Raw genomic sequence first — 24,785 nt, 5'->3', positions numbered from 1 at the left:
AACTTAAATGGCATATTCAGATTCCTAGAAAAGTAAAACTAACTTAGAAAAAGAAATGGACATTTTAATAGTCCTATATTTATTATAGAAATTAAATCCATAATTGAAAATCTTTATACAAAGCAATCTAAGCCCAGATGGTGTCTCCTGAGAGTTCTTTAAAACAAAGAGAAAGCAACACTGATTTTACATAAACTTTAAGATAGCTGGAAACAATATATTCTAACTTTTTTTTTTAAATTACCTTTTTTTGAGTTTTGAAGTATAATTTACATACAGTGAAATGTTCATATCTTAAATGTACATTTTGATCTGTTTTAACAAATGATATTATTGTGAATATGGACTTTCAATGGATAAGTTTTTTTCTCATCAGTCACTAACTCTTGGGTAATCTTAACAGATAAATTTTGGTTAAAATGGATTTGAATTACTGGATTGACGCTTTCCATACTTATACAATTTTTAGATAAGTATATTTGTTGAGACAATAAGGAAAAAAGAAGAAAACAAAAGATTCTTTGAAAGCTAAAATTAAGAAATTATCCTATGAAGTCTAAAAGAGTTAAGAATTAGATTTGATTGGCTCTATTTAGAAATTTCCTGAAGTATTTGGAATGAGCACTGATGTTGGAAGAATTTGGACAGAATTCAAAGGGAAACAGAGACAAACACAGTGAACAGAAAATTTGGCAGGTTGCTAATTCAATTAAAAATTGTATATAAAATATTGTGCAATTCAAAATTGCAAAAAACTAATTTTTGTTTTAGTTTATAAAAGTATGAACTCTGTGAACTCAGGAACTGTACTCATTCTTCCTCTGTCCCTTTAACAACTGACACAGATCTAGCATGGAGTAGAAATATTTTAAATACCTATTAACAGCATCACTTAGATTTATTTTACTGGATTAATATTCTGAGGTAAGTAACATACATAATTTTTTAGAATAAAACTTCATTTTAAAATTCACTGTTCTTTAATAATTGTATGTTGATATGTGTAAACCTGTAGAGCCATGAGTCCCCTTGCATTTGTTCAAGTACATTTGTAAACAAAAATGAAGAGTGATTAAGTCAAGATATACATAAAAATTATCATGAATCAAGGCACACTTTGTTATTATAATATCATAGATGGCTAGAGCCAATGTAACTTAGAGTTTATATACTGCAATTTCTTAGGTCTAGAGAAAAACAAGCAGAGGCTTGTTTGTCTATCCATGATGTGAGAGCTAATTTAAGGCAAAACTAGAATATCACAGAAATCTTGCCCTATACCTTCCTTCCTACAGACCATTTAACCCATACAAACTAAGTGTGAAGAGCCAGTGGGTCTGGGAAATAAATACTTGCTGTACAACAGGCTACAATGTTAAATTTTGAATTTTCATATTAGCGTCCATTGTTTTAGCACTGTTTTATAACTGTAGGGTATCCAAAAAAACTACAGAGTGTCTCAAAGGACCTGATTAAAGAATTTTAAAAATAGCGTTACTTTAATAAAATTCTTCTTTTTCGAATATCAAGTGGTATTGACTTTTAGAACACTACCATCAGTTGGCATATCTTCTTTTGGCTAGAGTAAATATAATACGAGAGACTACCATCTACTAAGCAGGACAATTTAAGCTTTAATAAAATAAACATGTATAACTAAGCTGTCTCTATATCATTATATAAAAGTAGTTATATTATGAAATATCTAGACAAACTTTTTACTTGAAATTGTGTTTTAGATAATTCTTCATATATTATTTCAAAGAACAAGGGCAAGTTCAATATATTTTATTTATAAAAGGAAAGTGAACTATCTAAATTCAGAAGAGAACTACTGAATTTGATAATTTTTAGGTTTATATGACCCTAGTTAATTTTTTAAAAGACAATAATGAAACCATTTTAGAGCTACAAAACAATATAATAAAATTCTCTCTGGTGTTTTGGGGAGGCGTAATTACTACGGAATATTAAATTGAGAAAGAAATAAAGTACTTAATCTGCATAAATAATTGGGACATCTGTACACAGCAGACAGTTCGGCTTTTGGGGAATGTTAAAAGATTGGTCTACAATTTTAGCTATTATCACTATAGTTTTTAATAATAAAAGATTATGGAACAAAGCTATTGATGATGGAAAATTAGATTTTGATGAATCTAAATGCTTAGAAAGGACTGCACTGACCATGCAATTGAAATGCAGAAATAAAGTCTACTCAGAAATGCATCATGGGCTAAATTTGACCAATTCTTTCTGGGAGATTGCCAATGAACTCAGATTGGCTTTCTGGTTAATAGATTGGAGATATACACCTGTCAGTGAAAACAAGAAACATACATTTATAACTATACATTACTTGTTTTTTCTTTGCTTATCCTGAATGTTTTACTTGTGCAGATATTTTGTATACTTGTCTTTAGTGATTCCATTGATCTTTTCCAGTAACTCTAAATACTTTAAAATTTTTAACAATAATTTGTAAGACAGCTAATGAAAGTGTCATGCCAAGTCCTTCAAAATATAATATTATTTAGAAAATCATAAACAAAAAACAATATGTTGGTTAGAACTTCTAATCAAATAAAAGTATGTCCACCATTATTGGAGGAAAAATCCTGGTTAACAAAAATAAAATTTCTTCCAATTAAAGGAGGTTATATATTTGAAAGGAGACAGTGTTAATTAGGAAAAATATCTGAGAACTCTGTATTTTGGGGGATTTTTTTTTCCACAAGTATAAAGAGAACGTATTCACAACCCAAAAAGAATCCCTAGTAAGTCACTGGCAATGCAAGGACAGAAAAAATAGAAAAGGATTTTTATCAGTTGAAGTAATTGGGAGAAAATTAAATATTTGTAAAAGTCTAGCTAAATATTGAAAGACATCTTTGTTAAAATAGTGACCCTGGAATCACATTGTGTAGTTTTTGAGTCTCAGCCACATTGGTTAAGTAAAACTTGCTTTTGGGAAGTTATTTAACTGCTCTCTCTTCCATTTTACTTTTCTTTAAAGGAGGAATAATAATTTTTCTACCTCATAAGTGTGTTCAGATGATTAAAAAGTTAATGCATATAGTGTGTGTGGTGGTCTGGTACACAGTAATTGCTCAGTGTTAGCTATTGCCACTATCTTAGCAGAACTGGTACACTCAAAGGTTCAAAATTTTTAATCATAGAATTTTAGAATTATAAGACTTTTTGTAATAAGTTTAAATAAAGATGATCATTTTGAAATGTAAGCAGTGCTAATATTTGATCTATTTCAGTCAAATGAGTTCAGAACAAATTTGATTAATAATAAAATTCATATTTTTAAAAACTACTGTTCTTTCATGTGGATAAACTGGAGTTAGGTAAATCATCACTTTTCAGAACAGAGTGTTATGATGTTCCTGCAGGTTACAGCATATTCCTGTGCAGTTGGGACAGTGTAAATTCATGCCCTACTGAATACATATTGACTCCTTCCATAAAGGTTAACTCTATTTCAATATTGACATATTTTTCTACTTCTTCATATTAGGACTCTGAGATCATAGCCAACAAAAAATATGCTGAAATAATCCTAAAATTAAAAGTGAAACTATGTCTACAGTGTTACTTTGCAGAGGCCGTGGGTTCGAAAAACGGAAAAAGTAAAGGCAGAAATGAGCATCGAAGCATGGGAGCATGATGCGAAGATAATGGTTTATGGAGCGCACTGCATACTCCGGTGGCTTTACAACAGGCTGCAAATGATTCCACACATCACAGGGTGGAGATATTTGACTCCTCCTGGAACTGGGCCAGACTTTGTCACTGTCTCGAAGAATAGATGCAGTAACGATACTGCCTGTCTTCAGAGGCTTGGTAGCAAGAGCCTATGCAGCTCTTGGGAAACTCGACCTGGGAGTTTTATAGAAGTCTGGCTATTTTGAAGCTGCCATGTGGAGAAATTGTGTAAAGTGACAAGAATGAGAGAGAATGACAGAGGGGGAGATAGAGAGAGAGAGAGAGCAAGAGAGAGAAAGAGGGCGAGGGACAGAGACAGAGAGAGAATGACCTGAGGAGCCCAGCCGCTTGAGCTTCTTAGTCCAGGCACCAGATATTTGAATAAGAAAGCACTGAAGGTGATTCCAGCCACCTTCAGACTGCAATTATATGACAAACCCTGAATTTTTTAGCTGAGCTGCTTAAACTCCAGATTTGTGCGCAAAATGAAGGATTGCTATTGTTATAAGCTACTGTTTTGAGGTATCTTGTTACACAGTAATGAATAATCAGAACAATGCAGCCTTTCAAAGGAGCTAATCACATCATATGATTTAATATTATTTAATATACATATTGAATTTCCCAATTTTGCTGAACATCATTTAATATATACTTAGGCTATCGAAGGAAGATATTCAGAAAAATGTCTAATATAAGCCAATGAACATATAGAAGAGATTCAGTCACACAACATATGTTTATTGAGCATCTACTATATGCTAGGTAATATTCTAGGCTCCAGGGATACATCACTGAATAAGACAACAAACACACAAGTTTTTGCCCCTATGGTCCCATGAGAGAGGGAGACAATAAATAAGGGTATATGTATAAAGTAATTCCAGGTAGTTATTTGATAAGAAGAAACAATAAATCATGATATAGGAATTAGAAATGGGCTATTTAAGATAGGGTGTCAGAGAAGGTATTTACCAGAAGGTAGTATTCAAAAATTAATATTCCAGGGAGAAAGAACAGTAAATCTACAAGCCCTGAGTTGTGAAGAATAAGAAGGAAAATATGTCTAAAGTAAAGTGACTAAAAATGAGAGGCATCTGAAATGATAAGGAATTTGAATTCCATTCTGGGTGAGCTAGAAAGTCATGGGATGAATTTGATCAGGAGAAAGGTGATTTTAGTCACTCTGGGTCTTGCATGAATGTGGCAGAGATGGCTAGCTGGTGACAAAATTCCATGTCTTCTTTTTCCTTAGTGCATAGTAAGAATATATTTTCCAGCCTTCAAGTCATTGTATGTGCTGTGTGTCTGAGTTCTAGCCAACAGAATGTGATCAGAACTAATGTGTATCTTCCCATAAAAGTCTCCCATAGGTGGTCATTCAAGCTCCTTCCTACTTCCAGCTGACAGGGATGAAGGCAACACTCAGAGCAACTTTATTAGCCACAGACTAAAGATGGCAGAGACACTATCAGCCTAGATACCTGAATGTCTGCATGGAGCAGAACCCATCTCCTCCCCTACACACACAGGCACACTCATCTCATACACAACACCACCAGCAGAATTATCAACTAATAAACACTCTGCACTCATTCATGAACAAAATCTAAGGTTCTTTTGTTTTGAGTAATTACATGTCTGGGTCTATTTATTATTAATAATTCAGCCTAGTCTACCTTATCTATTACAATGGATGAATATCTAAAAGAGGGGCCGGAGAAGAAAGAATAACAATGAAAAGACTGTTTTAATCATCCAGGGGAGATACATTCATGGTTCAAACATGGATGGTTACAGTGAACGTAAAAAGATATGGTCAGATTCAAAGTATATTTTGAAGATGGAGCCACGAGGACTTGCTGATGAATCACATTCAAGAATGCCAGCTACAAGTTTTGAAAATTCCCCTAATCCTATATTTGTGTAAAATTAGATGATAGAATAAACTTTTCCTGACTTTCTTTTGCCTGAAAATAGAATCCACAGAATTCCATATTAAGTGTGAAACAGACCTCCTTCTTATGCAGAATTTTCAAATGACGTGGAAGAAATCTCATTACATGATTCTTAGACTTTACAGACAATTGAGAGTAAAAGAAGAGTCAGAGATTAAATTCAATTAAAAGGATATCTTTGGAATGTCTTTTTTTCCTTTGGTTAAATACCCAGTAGTGGGATTCCAAGATCAAATAGCAGTTCTACTTTTAGTTCTTTGAGGTATCTCCATAGAGGTTGCACTAGTTTGCAGTCCCATTAACAGTGTATGAGTGTTCCTATCTCTCCACATCCACACCAACATTTGTTGTTTTGGGACTTTTTGACAAAAGCCATTCTCACTGGAGTGAAGTGATATCTCATTGTGGTTTTGATTTGCATTTCCCTCATGACAGAGATGTTGAGCATTTTTTCATGTTTCTTGGCCATTAGTCTATCTTCTTTTGAAAAGTTTCTGTTCATGTCCTTTGCCCACTTTTTAATGGGGTTGTTTGATTTTTTTCTTGCTGATTTTCCTGAGTTCTACATAGATTCCTGTTATTAGCCCTTTATAGGATATATAGCATACAAATATTCTCTCCCATTCTGTAGGTTGTCTATTCATGCTAGTGATAGTTTCTTTGCCTGTGCAGAAGCTTTTTAATTTGATCGGGCCCCATTTATTTATTTTTGTGGTTGCCATGATTGCTTTTGGGGTCTTCTTCATAAATTCTTTGCCTAGGGCAATGTCTACAAGAGTTTTTCCAATATTTTCTTCTAGAATTCTTATGGTTTCATGCCTTAGGTTTAAGTCCGTTATCCATCATGAGTTGATTTTTGTGAGAGGTGATAGGTGCGGATCTTATTTCAGTCTTCTACATGTGGCTATCTAAATTTCCCCAGTACCACTTATTGAATAGGGATTCTTTTCCCCAGTGTATGTTTTTGTCTAAGACATCTACACTTGAATGTTTATAGCAGCACCATTCACAACTGCAAATATGTGGAAACAACCCAAGTGCCCATCAATATATGAGTGGATTAATAAAATGTGGTATATGTATACCATGCAGTACTACTCAGCCATAAAATGTGAACTATCTCTTATATTATCCTGGATGGAGCTGGAGCCCATTCTTCTAAGTGAAGTATCACAAGAATGGAAAAACAAACACCCCATATACTCACCATTAAATTGGTACTAATTGATTAACACTAATGTACACATATGGGAAGTAACATTCATAGGGTGTCAGGCAGGTGGGAGTGGGAGGAGGGGATGGGTATATTCACACCTAAAGGGTGCGGTGCTGTCTGGAGCATGGGCACACTTGTAGCTCTGAATCCGGTGGTGCAAAGGCAATTTATGAAACCAAAGCATCTGTACCCCCATAATATTCTGAAATAAAAAAAATCATAGAACTGTGTACCAAAGAAGTTAGTTTTACTGTATGATAATTTTAGAAATAAAGTTATTCTAAACTGTAAAAAAAAAAAAAAAGGGATATCTCTGGAGAAAAGTATGAGATGCAACTTTTCCAAAACCCAAGGTGACAACAGAACCTGTCTATTTCATCTGAATCCTATTGAGGAGCTTTTCAGGGGACCCATCAGCTTTGGTACATTGAAACTCGTGTGTTCTCACAGAGTTTATTTGTAAGCATTTCTACCAGACAGATGACAGTCTCATAGGGAAGGGATGTGAACTTGTTTTGGGCTCTGTTTAGTGGCTGCATGAAGGAGAGAGAGACCCTCAGCAGAAAGGGGATGGGTCAGCACAAGATGCTTAGGAAGTGTGGCACATTAATTGATTCTTGGGAGACTCCCATCACTGGAGACTTCTCCTTGATCCCCCTGGATGTACATATCTTCCAGTAGAGGAACTTTGTAAGGTTCCATTAATATGCCACATAGGAAACAAGAAAGCCTTATATAGAGAGGAAAACCTCCAAAGCCCACCTCAAGCCAGGGTGGTCAGAACCTGGCTATCAGGCTAGGGGTGTGGAGGTGGTGAGGAGGGGAGAGAATTGACAGACAACAAAGCCATTTCCCCTTCCCCATGCAGGTCTCCAGCTCTAAGTGCACCCAAGCTAGGGAGGATGAAACATTTTGCAGTAAATCAGATTTAGGGTTTTATTACTATTTTAGATCATGCATCCAAAACACAGAACTAAATGTGTGTTTATGATTTGAATGTGTAATAGCACATTCAAAGAGGCCACGGGACACTAAAATACAGTAATGTCTTGATCGTGTTATGAGGCATGCTTGTTCAACACAGTGGTTTAATTCATGACAAAAGAGAAATATGGGCATTTATAAATACAGTGAATCACAACAACAAAGAACTTTAAATGGAAATGACCTATCATCTAACAGGAGTTTGGAAAGCCGGAACTCAGGTCACTTAACATATAACTAGGAAATCAACATAATATTCTTTTCAGTTGTATTAGGAAACTGCTTCTCTCCTAACTTAGGAGAAATGTGGCTCAGTAACTTCAGTTTCTTGAAGGATCATAAGAAAAGGCATTGCTACTATATTTATAAATATTCCACCAAAGTAGTGAACCATATGAGATTCATATTCAGTTCTGAGCTTGTTATCTACTTAGTGCCATCTACATTATTTACTTGAAAGTGTTTTCTATTTTTAAAAAAGTCAAATGAGGAGTTCTGAAATGTTTCTTGAGTTTTATTCTATCTGGACCCTACACTCTTATTCTGTGTGTGGACATTTTCAAACCGGAACGGTAATTCTATGCACAAAATACCTTTATGCTTGGTCAGAAACCTGGTCTGTGGATCCTGATTTAATTACAGAAAAGAATAGGAGAAAATAAATCTAGAGTTCTATTTTTACTGTGTCCATGATAAAGTTAATCTAAGACACTGCAGAGATCTATACATTCAGAAGACTTGAAAAACTTTTCTTTGATATAATAAAAAGAAAACTAATTTACTTAAACTGAATTTCTTGGCTGCTGTGGACAGAAATCAGATGCCTCACATTATTGTAGTAGGGTTTTTTTTCCCCACAGTTTAATTTAGGACCCTTTAACCAAGGGTATTTCTCTCCCCAGTAAGATTATATACAAACTTGATTTTATGAATTATGTGAATGCCACTGCTGAGAAGTCCCACTGGCAATATAATGTGATTATGCAAATGTACATTTCAGACAAATTAAAGGCATAAAAAGAAATCATAGATCAGAAAAATAAATTTTTAGGGCTTTATTTATTTCAGGTCATTCATGTCAAAGTTGGAAACTTTCTTTTGTAAGGACACATACACTGCTAGGTAGGGTAGGGAGGAGCAAATCATTCTCTGAGCATATATTAATATTTGCTGTTTACTAAGTTAGTCCTTTACAGAGGTTGCCTGAGAAACACAGACATTTTATGCTGAACAATTTCCCAGTTGTACATTAATTCTGTAGTTGCAAATGATCCTGTTGTGACAACTAGATTCAATGCATCATTTTTCTCAAGTGAGTTACTGTTCTTGATAAAATAATGTCATAGAAGATTCTACATTACACCTAAGGACAGGTGTTGCAGGGCTTTAACTCAACTCACAATCATTACAGGAAGATTTGGTAGATTATTCTATGGCTACTTGGGAAAGCCAGTATTTTAAAAAGCAAAGAAAAGAAATAAAACAAACATTGGTGACTAAAGTTTTTGTTTCTTCTTCTTCTTTTTAAATTTTGATAAAGAGAGAGAACAGAATCTGGTTGCTCACTGAGACGAGGCTTAAAAGGAGTCCCATGTCATCAATACAGGTATTTAAAACAGGAAGGTTGAACACTTCCATTGTGAATCCTATCTTTTAAAATTTATTTTCATGTATTATTCTTTTTTATTTCTATCTTCCTTACTGAACTGTAAACTCCTTTGAAAGCAGGGATAGAAGTTTGTTAAACAATTGAAGTTTGTTAAACAATTGAAATAAAGAACACTTTACATTGATTCTAAAATCTCTCTTTATTTTGACATTTTAACATTTCTGATATCGGAATGCAGCTTACATTCAATAGCCTGTCACAGTTGCTATTAGCTAGGAACAGCAGTGATGACCTGACTTGGAAGAAAATTTCAAAGAAAATATTTGTCTATAATTCTAAGCTATAAATGTTCTTAGTGATATAAAGACAATATTGTGTAGCAAACCATGGTCATCAAAGATGCTGGGATGAAAACTGATTTAGAAGTTGGGTTCTGAGTGTGAATTTTTAAGAATAATTCAATCAATTTATTTTGCTTTAAATTTCCTTTTTATGTGTGCTACTGGGTGACATATGGCTTAAAAGAAAACCTAAGTATAAACAAATTTAAAAAAGCCTTTTCAAAAACATTCTATCTCACAAGAAAACACTTCAGTAATTTAATTGGCATTATGTTTTACTCTGTAGTGATCATAAAAGAATGATACATCTTACAATTACTAAATATTGTAATTGTATGCCCATAATTTTGTGGCAGATAGTACACTATTCAGTGCCTTGATTTATAGTGTATTGTAATATTTGCAATATTTTGAATAGAGTATATTTTTGCCAAATAACATATTTCTAATAATTTGGATAATAACAGATAACTATGGTCACTAAATCCACCACAATCTATATTCACAAAATCACAAATAGTTATCTGGCTATATTCAATTATGTTTTGCTTCCATCATAAGCTGCCATCATGAGTAAATTTTATCTGTGTGCAAAGGTTCCTCTTAGACATATGATGTCTATTTGGACTTCAGAGCCATCTGTGTCCACCCTTCACTCCCAACCCAGGACCAAGCCAAGTGAAGTGAGACGAGAAGAAGCATATGCTCTCCTTGAACACCCTCCTTTCATCTCCTTTACATCCCCCCAAATGGAGGGCGAACATCCGTATGTGTAGCCCCAGCATACCAGCGGGAAGCAGCCACATTTGAATGGCATTGCTGCCATTGACTTAGTGACCCACATTATACTTCAATTCATCAAATAAGCATCACCTATTCTATCTCTGACTTTTCTATGTCTTCCCCCAATTTCACTCCATCCAAACTCTACTCAACCTATAAGACCTAGTGCAAATGTCATTAGACATTTTCTAATAACCTCAGCCTCAGTGGCTATAATTTCTTTTTGTAAAAAATTTCTACACCTTTTGTTTATGTGTGTCAAATATCATATCATATGACTATTGATATATTTTATTTCCACTATCTGAGAGTATAATCCTTAAGTACAGGGCAATATTTTATAGATCTCTATATAGCCTCACATTTTAAAGACCTAGTGATAATAGAGGTTTAATAAATGCATACTAAGCATTAAATTGAAAAATTTACTAAAATCCTAAACTAATACAGAATCTGTAAAACAATGTTTTATACTCTATGCCACATTTTTCATTTAATCATTTTTTTTTACTGAAAACATATTATAAAAAGTATTCAATGGCATCACTAAGGGTAAGTTATGAAAATATCCAATGCAAATATAAAGCACTGTTATTAAGATTTAGGATTTTTAGGTTCCACTTAGACACCATTATTATCAACAATTTTTTTCTGTATTTTATATATATATATATGCAATATTTGAGGAAATAGTTTTATATCAAACATTATTTGATTTTTAATAGCCTATCTAACCCAGAAATCTATGTCATAACATTTCCTAGGCAAACTTACCTCTCACAATGATGTTAGTGGACTTTTTTGCAGGGTTTCCCACATTATTATTGGCGATGCAGCTGTAAATACCAGCATCATCTGAGGTGATGGCAGGTATGGTCAAAGTTCCTCCATTCAAAACAGTCTTTTCAGGCAGAGTCCCAAAGGACCTGACCCAGGTGAGAGAAGGTGCAGGCTCTCCTCCTGTTGTAACACATACTAATGTTATGGCCTCTCCAGGATTTACAACTATAGGATCATCCACCAAGAGTTTAATTGACGGAGATGCTAAAAGACATAAACAAAAGAATGTGCACCTATTTAGATATGCTACAGCTCCAATTCAACAACATGAATTATATCCATTCATTCAAGCAATTAAAATGAAATATTGTTTTCTTTTGCCAAAATTATACTGTATCATTCAAGTTTAAACAGGATTTAATGGTTTCACATTTCAATTAAATAGTATTAAATTACAGAATTGTATTAAGAATCTTACACATGAAGGGGGAATTAAAATTTGTTTCCCTGGATTATTGCTCTGAAATTTGAGTGACAAGCATTAAATACAATTTGAAAACAAAATATCCCTTTCTCTTTTAATGCTGGCAGTCACCTTTTGTTTCTGTCACTCCTAGTATAAGTATCGCAGCAATTTAGACCTTGTATTTTCATGGTGAAAATAGTCAATTACTTAATCTTTTGATATATCTTAGGTGAAATGATGAATTTTTGCAACCTGAACACAACCAAGAAACAGAAAAAGGCATAGCTCATCCAGTTTATTGCTATTCAGTGAGCCTGATTTTTGCTCTTGAAAGGAATAACACAATCATGTAATTTTGATGGCAATACTCATACTTCATCTCTAACCTCTTGAATCACAAAGGTCCAGGCAGTGAGTTCTCCTAAATACTGTGTTAAAACTTAGTAAGAACCATAAGAGAACTCAAAACATAGCCATCAAATCATGCCTGCTACTCCTCTAATGTTTGGGTTATAATAGTTCCCCAGTGAAAATAAGTCCATTGCAAGCTTTCAGGTTAAAAAGTACAAAGGTAAACATCCATTCAGTAGAAAATGCTGTGTTACAGCCTTTTCATCAGCACTCAAAATAGCAACTACACAAAAACTATATTCACATATAGCACTTTTTTTCTGCTTACACTGCATGCTAACCTAAATAATGCATCCCTAAATAAAGACGGGAAATGCATTCTACTGACATTTGAGTTCATATATTCATAAATATTTATGTCAAAGTTAGGGCTCTATTGTATGAAATCAATCCATATTAGAAATATTTAAACTGTTCAATTGTACTGTGTGACTTTTCTATCTTAAGTTCAGCTTAGAGTTTGAGAGTGTATTTCTAAGAATAAAAGCTAGATTTCTTCTGTGGTTTAATATTGCCTGCTTTATTTAAAAAAAAATCCAAAGGGATGAAGAAAATAATTCCATATTTTGTTTCTATAGGAAAGACATGAAGCGCCTTTCCTTTCATGACCTTTTTAGACATCATTGTTCCAAGAGGACTCTTTTAACATCATTTTAAATAATATGAGAATATTTTAAGTGTCATAATATTAGCCCTTCTGAGTTGTTAACATTAAATTATAAAGACTTATGGTTAAAAACTCGTTAGAAAATGTACATCATGAAAATAATATGCAAAAGTCACAGGAGTTTGGTAGACAAAAAGTATCTCAAAGAATTATTTAGTGTCATTAAATTGATAGAAGATAATAAATATTCTGAAACTAGATATGATACTTAATTATTAGTACATAATCATGAAGAGGTAAAGGAAACCCCTATAGCCCAACTTAAAGTAAATAGCATAATTTTATAAAAGTATTTGGTTAAAATATAATAATAGAGATCCCAACAATTATATTAACAAAGATTAATTTGTTTTATATCACATTTTAGTCAAATTAAAAGGCCCATGGCCTAAAGACCATTTATAGCATATATTTGGATGACAGAAACACACAGTGGTGGCATTAAGTCAAGAAATATTTGCCTCTGAAGTTGATTTGTATGAGAACAAGTTGTTTTCTCTTGGACACTATTTAAAGGAAAAAGTTCAAGAGAATTTCAAAGCTCAAAAAGGAATACATATATAACAATAAGATCACTGTTGTAACCACAATGCATTGTAGAACGACATTCACAATCTTATTAAAAATTTTCTCCTTTCCAAATTTCAGTTGAAAACACAGTATTTGTCCATGATAATTTTATTATTGATGGTATTTATTTTCTCTGATTATACCTGAAATTAAAAATGGCCCAAGTAGACCATAAAGTGGCTAACAATTTTAAGACTTTAAGAATATTCATATATATTTTAGTATCAAACTTTTCTACCTTTAAATACCCCCCCAAAATAGTTGAAATCATCGTCAGTTTTGTTCTAGTGTCTTATTTTCGATTCCACAAATATCAGCTTTTTAAAACTATATAGCTTTACTTAAGAACCATACAGACATTAGGATTTATCAAGCTCAAGTATAAATCATGTCCTAGAGGAAAAATAATAGGAAAACATTAAAATATTTTCATATATTATTAAAATATTTTAAATAAAATATTTTCATATATTATTAAAATATTTTAAATAAAATATTTCATACTGGATGGATCATTTGCTAATTTGGGGGCGTATAAAGGGTAAGGTAAAACATTCTGGGTTAGTCACTTCCTTCTCATAGGCTTCCATAGCCCCCTAAATTTTCCCCTTTCATATCACATTGTATATTATAAGCTGGGCTAACACTATGGCTGTTTAGCCAGAAGTAAAGTATCATGATTGCATTCTCTGAAGTATGGAGGAATAGTTAAGTAGTAAGAACACAAATTCTGGAGAAAGACACCTGGGTTCAAATCTTGACTCTGCCACTTAATAACTGTGTGAACTTGGGCAAGAACTTTCTCCTCTGTGTGCCTCAATTTCCCACTGTTGAAATGGAGGAAAATAATTTTAATTGTCTTATAGCATTGAGAAGATTTAAAATGTTTAAAGTCCTCACAAAGGTAGCTGATACAAAATATGCACTGAATAGGTGTTTTCTTTTGTTACTGTTTTTATTATTACCCTCATAGTCTGGTCTAGTGCTTGGAAATTAATGGGTGCTTAATAAATATTAGTAGGGCAAGTCAATAAATGTGAAAATTAATAAGTGACTAGAATAAAATATGTGGTTCCTATAAAATGCAATTATCTTCACTGCATATGGAATAAATATTTTAAGACCATTTTGACTTTAAAACACACTTAAATACACCCATACATTTTGAAGAGATATAATTAAATATTTGTTTTGTCTATTATTTCTAGATTGAAACTCTTGTTTTTCAAGATTCAGCATTTTCATAGGACCTTTAAAAGCTCATGGACAAAAGGCACTTGATAAATGCTATTTTTCCACAATGTCCAAAAACTGTCCAACTACCCTGAGTCCCTCAGGACATGAGGAAAGGTAAAAGCTCACTGTACTAAATCAGGTACATAATTGCATGTTCAGTGTATGTCTACAGCATGTGTTGGTTGAATTACCCTATTGCTATATAAGGATAAACATAGAAGGCCATACAGGTCATAAATTTCTTTATCATGATGAGAAAAATACACTGTTTAAAAAGAGTTACAAAATCTAAATGTCCATTCATTCTTCACAGCAACATATGAAACAGATTATTATTTTTAGCTCACTTATAAGTAATATAAAATTTAAACATGACAGCTAAAATGTGACAGGAAAAACACACTAGATGGGACACCATGAAATTTACATTTGGGATGCTCATCAAACTAAAATGGAAAATAGAAAAAGGTGAAATACATAAGGAAAACAAAGGAAATCTTTCAAATTAAGTGAAACATTTTTATTACAAAATTATAGATTGTTTTAAACACATTTTATAGTCATTTTCAAAGCATGGCTCAAATTACATAAAAATAGTTTCAACTATACCACCAGCTAAAAAAGTTCTCTACATATATAGTCTTTTTTTTTTGAGACAGAATCTCGCTGGGTTGCTGTTGCCCAGGCTAGAGTGAGTGCCGTGGTGTCAGCCTAGCTCACAGCAACCTCAGACTCCTGGGCTCAAGCGATCCTACTGCCTCAGCCTCCCGAGTAGCTGGGACTACAGGCATGTGCCACCATGCCCAGCTAATTTTTTCTATATATATATTTTAGTTGGCCAGATAATTTCTTTCTATTTTTAGTAGAGACGGGGTCTCGCTCTTGCTCAGGCTGGTCTCGAACTCCTGACCTCAAGCGATCCACCCGCCTAGGCCTCCCAGAGTGTTAAGATTACAGGCGTGAGCCACCAGGCCGGCCCATATATAGTCTTAAAAATAACTGCGGTGTCAGTCAGACTTTCAGACTGGTACCCTGCCAGCACTTAATGATGGAAGGCAGAGGTCACCATAGCAGTTGTCACAGAAATCTGACTCTCCTCTTCAAGATCAGCATGCCAACATTCTAGAATGTTGGATGTGCTCTGTGGGAATACTTTATAGATAGATAGATATATGTTATTGGTCCTGGGAGAGAAATGATGAGGTAGAATGACAAGAATGTAAGAGATGGGGGGAGAGAGAGAAGGGCAGAAGAAAAGAGCAGAGGGAAGGATAAAATATCTGTGGTTTATATTTTCCAAAATCACAAACTCTTAACAGAATTTTACTAACTGAAATATAGAAAGTATATTTTAGAATACATCTCTGAGAAAGGGAATTCTTCTCATGTCCCCTTCAGCACCTCTTCCCTTGGCAAACAAAAAAGAACAGTTTTCTTGGGCTGAAAAACAGACACTTCAGTGGGCCCAAGACAGGGATAACTGGCCTCTTGACATCCACACCAAATCCCAAAGGTTTGGATATTAAATACCAGAGGGGATCTGTGTATCCCTTTCTATTCTAGGTCACTGAGTATGACTAGCTAGACAGACAAGGACATAGTTGCCTGATGGAAAAGACCCCACACCCCAGGGAAACAGCTCCCAGCTCCACAATGGTGGAATGGAAAGAGCAGGATAGCCATCCAGAGCTGAAAGTATCAAGACAATAGTAATGAGAGAGGTCTCAGGAAATACATTCCTGTCAGAAGATCCAGGCTATATGCTCCAGGTCTTGGCATAGAGCCTCCCTTAGAATATAAACAAAGTGAAAACTCCAAATTGATAGAGACAAAAGTTCTGAAATTATGGCAAAATAGGTGGTTGAAAGAAAAATAAAATTGAATTATGAAATAATAAAGAAAGATATATTTCTTTCCAACCTGAGTTTGGAATTCATGCCCATTACAAATTTTAGTGAATGAGTTCCTCATAAAATCTTCTGGATGTGTGATGCAAAGATTTAGTTTGGAGTTAATTAAGAATACATTCTGTTGGAAGAGAATACTATTTTAGTAGAGGCGAATGACTTCTTGAGTGTTTGGTTTTACTGCTATCTAACATAATTGGTAAACATGAAGATAGACATGATTTTAAAAATCTGAAAACAAAATACAGTGCTATCCATCTTTATATTCTTCAGACTTTGGCTCTCTATAGATCTGGGGCTTTCTATTCTAAAAAAGGAACCTAGATATCCATCCAGACCTTGATTAAATTGCTATGAAGTGGTTAATTACTGCATAAACTGGCCATTTGCCTTGAATTAGAGATACTCTAAACTCTTGTTTTTTAATGAAGGTGATCTGAGTGTTATAAAGTAACCTAATTCATAGGGAAGATCATGAGGAAGGAGAAACATAAAAAAACTGGAGTGAACTCCAAATATCAAAAATTCTCATCCATGACACTATTTGCTTAGTTGGTTTTTCGTTTTTTTTTTGGACGAGATTTACCTCAAAATGACAAAAGCCATATATGGCAAACTCACAGCCAACACCATACTGACTGGGGAAATGTTGAAAGCATTCCTGCTTAGAACTGTAACCAGACAACGTTGCTCACTCTCACCACTTCTATTCAACATAGTGCTGGAAGTCCTAGCCAGAGCAATCAGACAAGAGAAGGAAATCAAGGGTATCCAAATGGGGAAAGAAGAGGTCAAACTATTGCTTTTTCCTGATGATGATATGATCTTATGTCTGGAAAACCCCGAAGATTCTGTCAAAAGACTATTGAAATTGATAAATAAATTCAGCAATGTCTCAGGTTACAAAATCAATGTACACAAATCAGTAGTATTCATATATGCCAACAGTAAAACTGAGAACCAAATTGAAGACTCAATAACTTGCACAATAACAACAAAGAAAATAAAATACCTAGGAATATATTTAACTAAGAAGGTGAAAGACCTCTATTGGGAGAACTACTAAACACTGAGGAAGGAAATAGCAGAGGATGTAAACATATGGAAAAATATACCATGCTCCTGGGTCAGCAGAATCAACATTGTTAAAATGTCTATACTACCCCAAAGTCATCTACAGATTCAATGAAATCCCTACTAAAATGCCAACATAGATCTAGAAGAAATGTTCTATGCTTTCTGTGGAACCAGAGAAGACCCTGTATAGCCAAAGCAACCTTAAGCAAAAAGAACAAATTGGGAGACATCAATTGACCAGACTTCAGGCTATACTACAAGGCTATAGTAACCAAAACAGCATGGTACTGGCACAAGAACAGAGAGACATAGATCTATGGATCAGAACAGAGAATCCAGACATAAAGCCTTCCACATATAGTTAATTGATCTTCGATAAAGCAAATCAAAATATTTGCCTAGTTTGAATCCCCCCAAAAGCAGACCTTGTCCAGCAGTTCATATGGGCTGGGATCCCAGGAAACATATTGAAGGAGCAGAGAAGGGCAACAGGAAAGGAAGAAAAGCCAGTAAAGGAGCACTAATGAGCAAGTTATCACTGTGATAAACTTGGCTCCCTACTTCTGGGAACCCTCTGAGAGACCAAGTAGAGGGCACCTCAGAACTCTCTCACTGGAGTACAAGGAGACCAGCTAGAGTGTTTATCCACCAACTCCTGTCCCTCATTAATTGTGGTTGTTCTGTGGGCCTCAATTTCCCAATCTCATGCTCTGGCTGAACACATTCCTATATTCAAAGAGTCTGTAAGAAGAAGGATATAGAATATGGAATCTGTCCTAAGAAACTGTAGTAACCTCTAGGCCAGGCTAGGAGGATGAGGCAAGCCACTCACAATGTCTGCTGTGACACTGTTTCCAGTAAATTCAATAATCAATGATTGGCTATATGGAGATGACGTGAAAATGATAAAAGAAAGAAAAAATGACCACAGGACGGCTGGTAAGTGGAGGCACCTTTATCAATCTGGATATAGGTGCAAAATGGAATGCATGAGAAGACGGTATGAATTAAAGAGACAGGAAGGAAAAACATAACTTTCTACTTGTGTTCCATGACCCTACATTTTTTAAATCATAAAACATTTACAGATGCTAAGCAAACCCAGTCTAGCTTGTGTGTAGAGAGACATGTTTAAACTATGCTTACAGATTCTAGGAATAGAAAAATATTTCCTTTGGAATAACTAGTCATTTCACCAAGAGAGGATATCACTATATTTTCATACAGTACATTGGAATCCATTTTAACATGTATTTCACTGAAATACAAGTAACAGTGAACATTTCACAAAATAAAGATGAGAAAATATATTAGAAGTTGATTTGAAAACTCAAAATAGTCTACCCATTTAGTTGGGGTTGTTATTCAAATCATATCATTCACATATTGATTGATTCTCATGAAGCCCAAGAATGACATCATACTGGGAAATTCTATTTAAAATGATGCTCCAGGATATGGCAGTACTTGAAATCATTTTCATAAAAAATGTTTAATGCAGGAGAGACCTTTGGCTATAAATATTGAAGCTAACATGCATTTTTCATTATTTTAATATTTGCAGGACAAATATTTCTGGAAGTAATTAAGAAGGAAGAATAAGAGTGTTCCTTCATGGAAATTTGCATAAAAGTCTTTTTCAAGAGACCTAATTCACGTGACCATGAGTCACAAACCAGGGATTCCCTAGATGGGTTTCATTTGCTTCCATGGTATCTATTGTTATTATTATTGTCGTCAGTGAATGAATGCCTTTAAGCATCGTTTGTTCCCCCTAGCACAATACACTCTCCATTCATACAATAAGTATTTCTAGAGCATCTACTGTGTATCTGGCTCTCAAATAGTCACCTGTGATGTATTAGTGAATGAAACAGTAAAAGAATCCCAGCACTTAGAAGCTTACAACTTGACAAGAAGAGAATCAGCTCTCTCACTATCACTCCTGTTGTCTTCACTGATTTTACTTGTTTACATCACCTGCCTCTTCTCTGAAGTCATGTACATTTATGATCCTTGACCAAGACGTTCATGTCATCAGAGCACAGTGAGTAAAGAAAATTGCTAAAAGGTTTATTCTTCAGTGAACTGAGACTTTACAAAATATAACAAGTGACATTTGAATCTGATCACTGAATGAGATAAATAGAAAAGCTAGAAATAGAGTTTGTATTCTAAGGTAAGCAAAAGTTAATGAAGCAAAAAAGATTATCAGTCCATAATCTATACCAATAGTTGGGGTACTAATACCTAATAGCTTAAAAGGTTGTCACAAACAATGGAAAGTCATGATGAAGAAAATCTGTAGCACCACACATATCTCCTTCCTTTTGTCAAGAGTCCCTAATGTCCTTTCCAACAGGTGAGGTCTTAATCAACTTGTTCTCATTCAAGTTTACAAGAAACTAAGCATTCATTTTCCGGAGCAGAATCCTAGAGGGTCATCACTCATGGAGAGAAAGTCCAAGCTAACCACTTCCAACTAAGAGATGTGTTGTCCATAACATATTCTTGTGCTTAATGGATAACAGCAAAATTTTAAGTGTAGTACTAGATTATCACAAGATCAGCAAATCATTAACTTTCAATTTGTGCTGTCTAAAACTCTCTTCCAGTGCTTATCTACTTAGTAAAGCAACCATGAAGTAATTTGTCATGCTCAAATAACAATACAAATTTTTCACCAAAATTTCCAACTTTTATCCATGCCAATTGAGTTGCTTCCTCTTTTGTATGAGCATAGCTGCTTATAGTACCCCCTCATTAGAACATCTGCTCCTACTCTTTCACTGTAAGATATTTAGGAATAGAATATAAGGGTTAAAAGATTAGGGTTTTTCATCTTTTTACCACCAGTACCCAGAAGAGGATTTGACAAGAATTTAGGTGCTTGATAAAGTCCTACTGAACATAAGAATGTTAGCTTCAAAAATTAGTGAATAACCTCTATAGAAAGTAGTATGAAGATACCTCAAAGAACTAAAAGTAGAATTATCATTTGATCCAGCAATCCCACTGCTGGGTATTTACCAAAAGGAAAAAAAAATACATTCTATAAAAAAAGACACCTACACTCAAATATTCATAGCAGCACAATTCATGATTGCAAAGATGTGGAAACAACCCAAGTGTCCATCAATACGTGAGTGGATTAATAAAATGTGGTATATGTATACCATGGAGTACTACTATTTAGCCATCACAAATGGTGAACTAACACCTCTTGAATTAACCTGGATGGAGCTGGAGACCATTCTTCTAAGTGAAGTATCACACAAATGGATAAACAAACACCACAGGTACTCACCATTAAATTGGAACTAATCAATCAATATTTATGTGCACACATGGAAATAACAATGATTGGCAATCAAACAAGTGGAAGTGGGGCAGAGGGGATAGGTAAATTCATACCTAACTCGTACAATGCACACTATCTGGGGGATGAGCATACTTATAACTTTGACTCAAATGGTACAAAAGCCATTTATATAACCAAAATGTTTGTACCTCCATAATATTCTGAAATAATAAAAAAATTAGTGAACATAAACTACATCTGAGCCCTGACTATTCATCATAAATTTAATGAAGATATTAAAACAAAACAAAACCAGTGTGAAAGAATATGACAGATCACTCAGGATTTCATGAGCCATTTAAAAAATTCTAGTTATGAACACCTGCCAATTCTTTTATTATCCAACCCATTTGAACTTAACTCTGTTTCATATTATTAACAAGGAGATGATAAAGAACTTATCTATCAAAAATTATTACACTATTTGTAAAAAGTAAATACAGTACATTATTTACACTCATTTGTACTCAATTCTTTGTTCAGTTATACTACTGAACATTGCTACTAATAAGCCATGTAATGAAGCCAAATCATGACTCTAGAGCCAAAATAAAAGGCACATGGCCTTTTTCATAATAGAACCAGTATGTAGATAATTCAATATGGATTTATCAAATCAGTCAGGATTTAAGACTCTCTTGCAAGAGCAACATATCAACAGCAAAACATATAAAGACATCACCTTTAAGATCTCCAGCTGGTGTGTTAATCTCACAGTTATACTTTTATTTTTTTCATTTTGTACCATAGGGAAGGTACACTCCTATTGGGAAAAAGATTTTGTCTGATAAATATTAGTTTATTTTTTTCATTATCCATCCTGGGGATACTTTATTTCAGTCTCTTATCTGAAGCTCTTTATGAGTCTATTGCTTTATTTTATAGTAATTTTGGCTAAGGATTGTTTATAGTCCATCTTAAAGAATAATGCTGTTATGACTTTGCCACACCCAAACCATGATTTGAGGCATGCCTTTCCCCCCCGACAGTGCTCACCGTGTCTATTAGTTGTGAGTTCACCCACTCCCAACCCCCTAATCTCTAAAGAATATTACTACCGTGTGAGCACCATAGTGTTTGTACCCCCATAGTATCCTGAAATAAATAAATAAAAAGAAATTAGTATAAGAAAAGAATAAATACTGAATAAATTTAACTCTGCTGGGCCTCTGTTTTCTCTTCTAAACAATGAGGAAATTCTGTTAGATAATTTCTAAAGGATTGCTTACAGCAAGTTTTTACCATGATTACAAAACACTTGGGCACATAGCCTCCTAATCTATGACATATCTATGCTCAGATTACTCAGATGTTTAAATTAGTTCCATGATATAACAAAGATTAAAAATCATATCAGAAGCTTAATTAGGCAGGTCCATGATCAAATGAAATAAATTGATTACAAATAGAAGGATGTACCTATTTTCTATTTTAAGAAAAATTACTAATTCTACGTATATTTACTAAGTACTAACTGTACTTAGTACATTGGATATTAAAACAAAAAAGAAAAAAAAATGCTTCCCTCATGGAGTTTACAATTAGATGAAGACAATTATAGGCCTTAATATGTACCAGGCATTCTCCAAAAGCTTTACACATATTAACTCATTTAATTGTATGAGGGTACTATTACTACTTTATTTCAGTTATTAGAAAAATGAGAAATAGTTTAGAAACAGTTTAGATAACTTGCCATAAGTCACATAGCTAGTAAAAGGTGGAACTGGGATTTCAATATAGGCAGTCTGGCTTGTGATGGATATAAAGGAATGGAGATAAACCCCAGAATGAAATAAATAAAGCTGATAATTTCCAAGTTCAATTAAATGCTTGATAATATTTATGCCAGAAGAAGAATGAGTGCTGCCTCTCTAACAGAAAGAAAGGATAACATTGATACCATCTATCATGTTATAAAAAATTAGTTAAAGTAAAAACAAACTTGCGAGTCAGAATTCCAGAAATATCTACTGTCTAAAATAGAAGTTGAAAAGGATTTGTGAACCATTTAAGTCATAATTGCAAAGCTTAAATTCTGAAATGTCTATGGAAGAGGATCTTAAGCCATTGCCCAGGATGTGTTTATGCCTAATTAATACATAACTTTAATGGGCTCAGTGATTTAAATTCTCAGATTTTAGAAGGTTAGAAAGAAAAATGTAAACACGGAAAGGATTCTTGAGATAGGAAAATGGACAGCAGCAGTGGCAGCTGGCAATCTGTCAGTAAAAGAATGAGAAGAACGACTACACGAATATACAGAATAGTAAATGTGGCCACACAGAATAATATAAACCCAGCTTCCATCTATCTCAATTATCACTCCCAAAATGCCAAATTAGGCAAGATAGTTTAAGAAAGGAAGGAAAGAAGTAATTCACATATATATTTATATGTTAGTAATAAGAAGAAGATTTTAAAGCATAGAAATTACATAGTTCTCCATGGAAGAGCCCAGAGTGGATGGAGATAGTCTGACTCTTCATGCTCCTACTCTGCCCAAACCGGCTCTGTAACATGGACCAAAAATATGAGCAGTGAATGGACTAAGTCGAAAGGACTAAGATGAAGAACTTGGAATGCAGAACAATGATAAAGTTTATTCAACATTAAAAAGAAAAGGGGGAATGAAAAAAGAGAAAAGACAGAAAAAGAGAGGGCAAAGAGAAGGGGTAGAGAAAGACAGAAAAAGATGGACAGTGAAAAAAAATTTGCTGATGCTTTTTGGGTTTGCAGTAAAACACAAAAAGTTGACAAAAGGAAAAAACAATCAACATTTTGCTAAATACACTATTAGACTAAAGGACAGATAAAAGAAATCAAAGCATTCAAATTACATATATATTCATACTTAATACACTCAAGCATTATAATGGTCAAATACTTTTAATTCTAGGAACAGTTTTCCAAAACAGAATATCATATTTTGATTGCTTGAATTAGGTTATAATTCAGACAAGTGCAGTGTAATGTGTACCTCAAACCTTACCAAATACTCATTACACTATCATGGCTGGAATCACTGCTCCAGTCTCCAACGGATATGTGTACCTTGAAGAAGTCAGAATGAGGAGTCTAAGTCTAGGAGTTGAAGGTGCCTCAATAAACTAAGTCCTAACCTAAGAAACTCTAGAAATATATATAGATTTTGCTTTATATGTTTATGAGAGAAGTTTTCCTTTTAGGTACAGATACATTAAGTATTATTTACTTTTATGTTTATATTGATATGCCTTTTCCACAGTTAATTAAATAAAAAGAGGGGGAAATAGAGAAAAAGAAAAAAGATTCAGAGCACCATTTGTTAAAAATAAATGTGTCGTTCAATGTAAGAAAATTAATGTTGTACGCCACATTAACAGGCTAAAGATCACGTGATTACCTTAATAGATGCAGAAAAAGCATTTGACAAAATTCAGCACCTTTTCATGATAAAACTCTCAAAAACTAGGACTAGTAGAAAATTAGCTCAAAATAATAAAGGCCATATATGAAAAGCTCACAGATAACATCATACTCCATGATGAAAAACTAAAATGTTTTCCAGTCAGATCTGGAAAAGAGAAAGGATGCCTGCTTTCACCACTTCTTTTCAACATAGTAGTATAAGTCCTAGCCAGAGTAATTAGACAAGAAAAGAAAATGTATTCAAATTGTAAAGGAAGAGGTAAAATTGTCCCTGTTTGCAGAACACAAGATTTT

General features: G+C 34.0%; 1 protein-coding gene across 1 annotated transcript in view; it reads right to left on the bottom strand.

The window, feature by feature from the left end:
• The window catches only part of MDGA2 (MAM domain containing glycosylphosphatidylinositol anchor 2), a 762,383-nt gene that overhangs the window by 229,723 nt on the left and 507,875 nt on the right, over window positions 1-24,785 (bottom strand). Inside the window, exon 6 of the mRNA XM_045567836.1 lies at window positions 11,380-11,649. Coding sequence (XP_045423792.1) covers window positions 11,380-11,649 — 270 coding nt within the window. The remainder of the gene's footprint in view (window positions 1-11,379; window positions 11,650-24,785) is intronic.

Source organism: Lemur catta, chromosome 1, assembly GCF_020740605.2.
Source record: "Lemur catta isolate mLemCat1 chromosome 1, mLemCat1.pri, whole genome shotgun sequence".
NCBI classification, from domain to species: domain Eukaryota; kingdom Metazoa; phylum Chordata; class Mammalia; order Primates; family Lemuridae; genus Lemur; species Lemur catta.
This window is presented reverse-complemented; position numbering and strand designations above follow the sequence as displayed.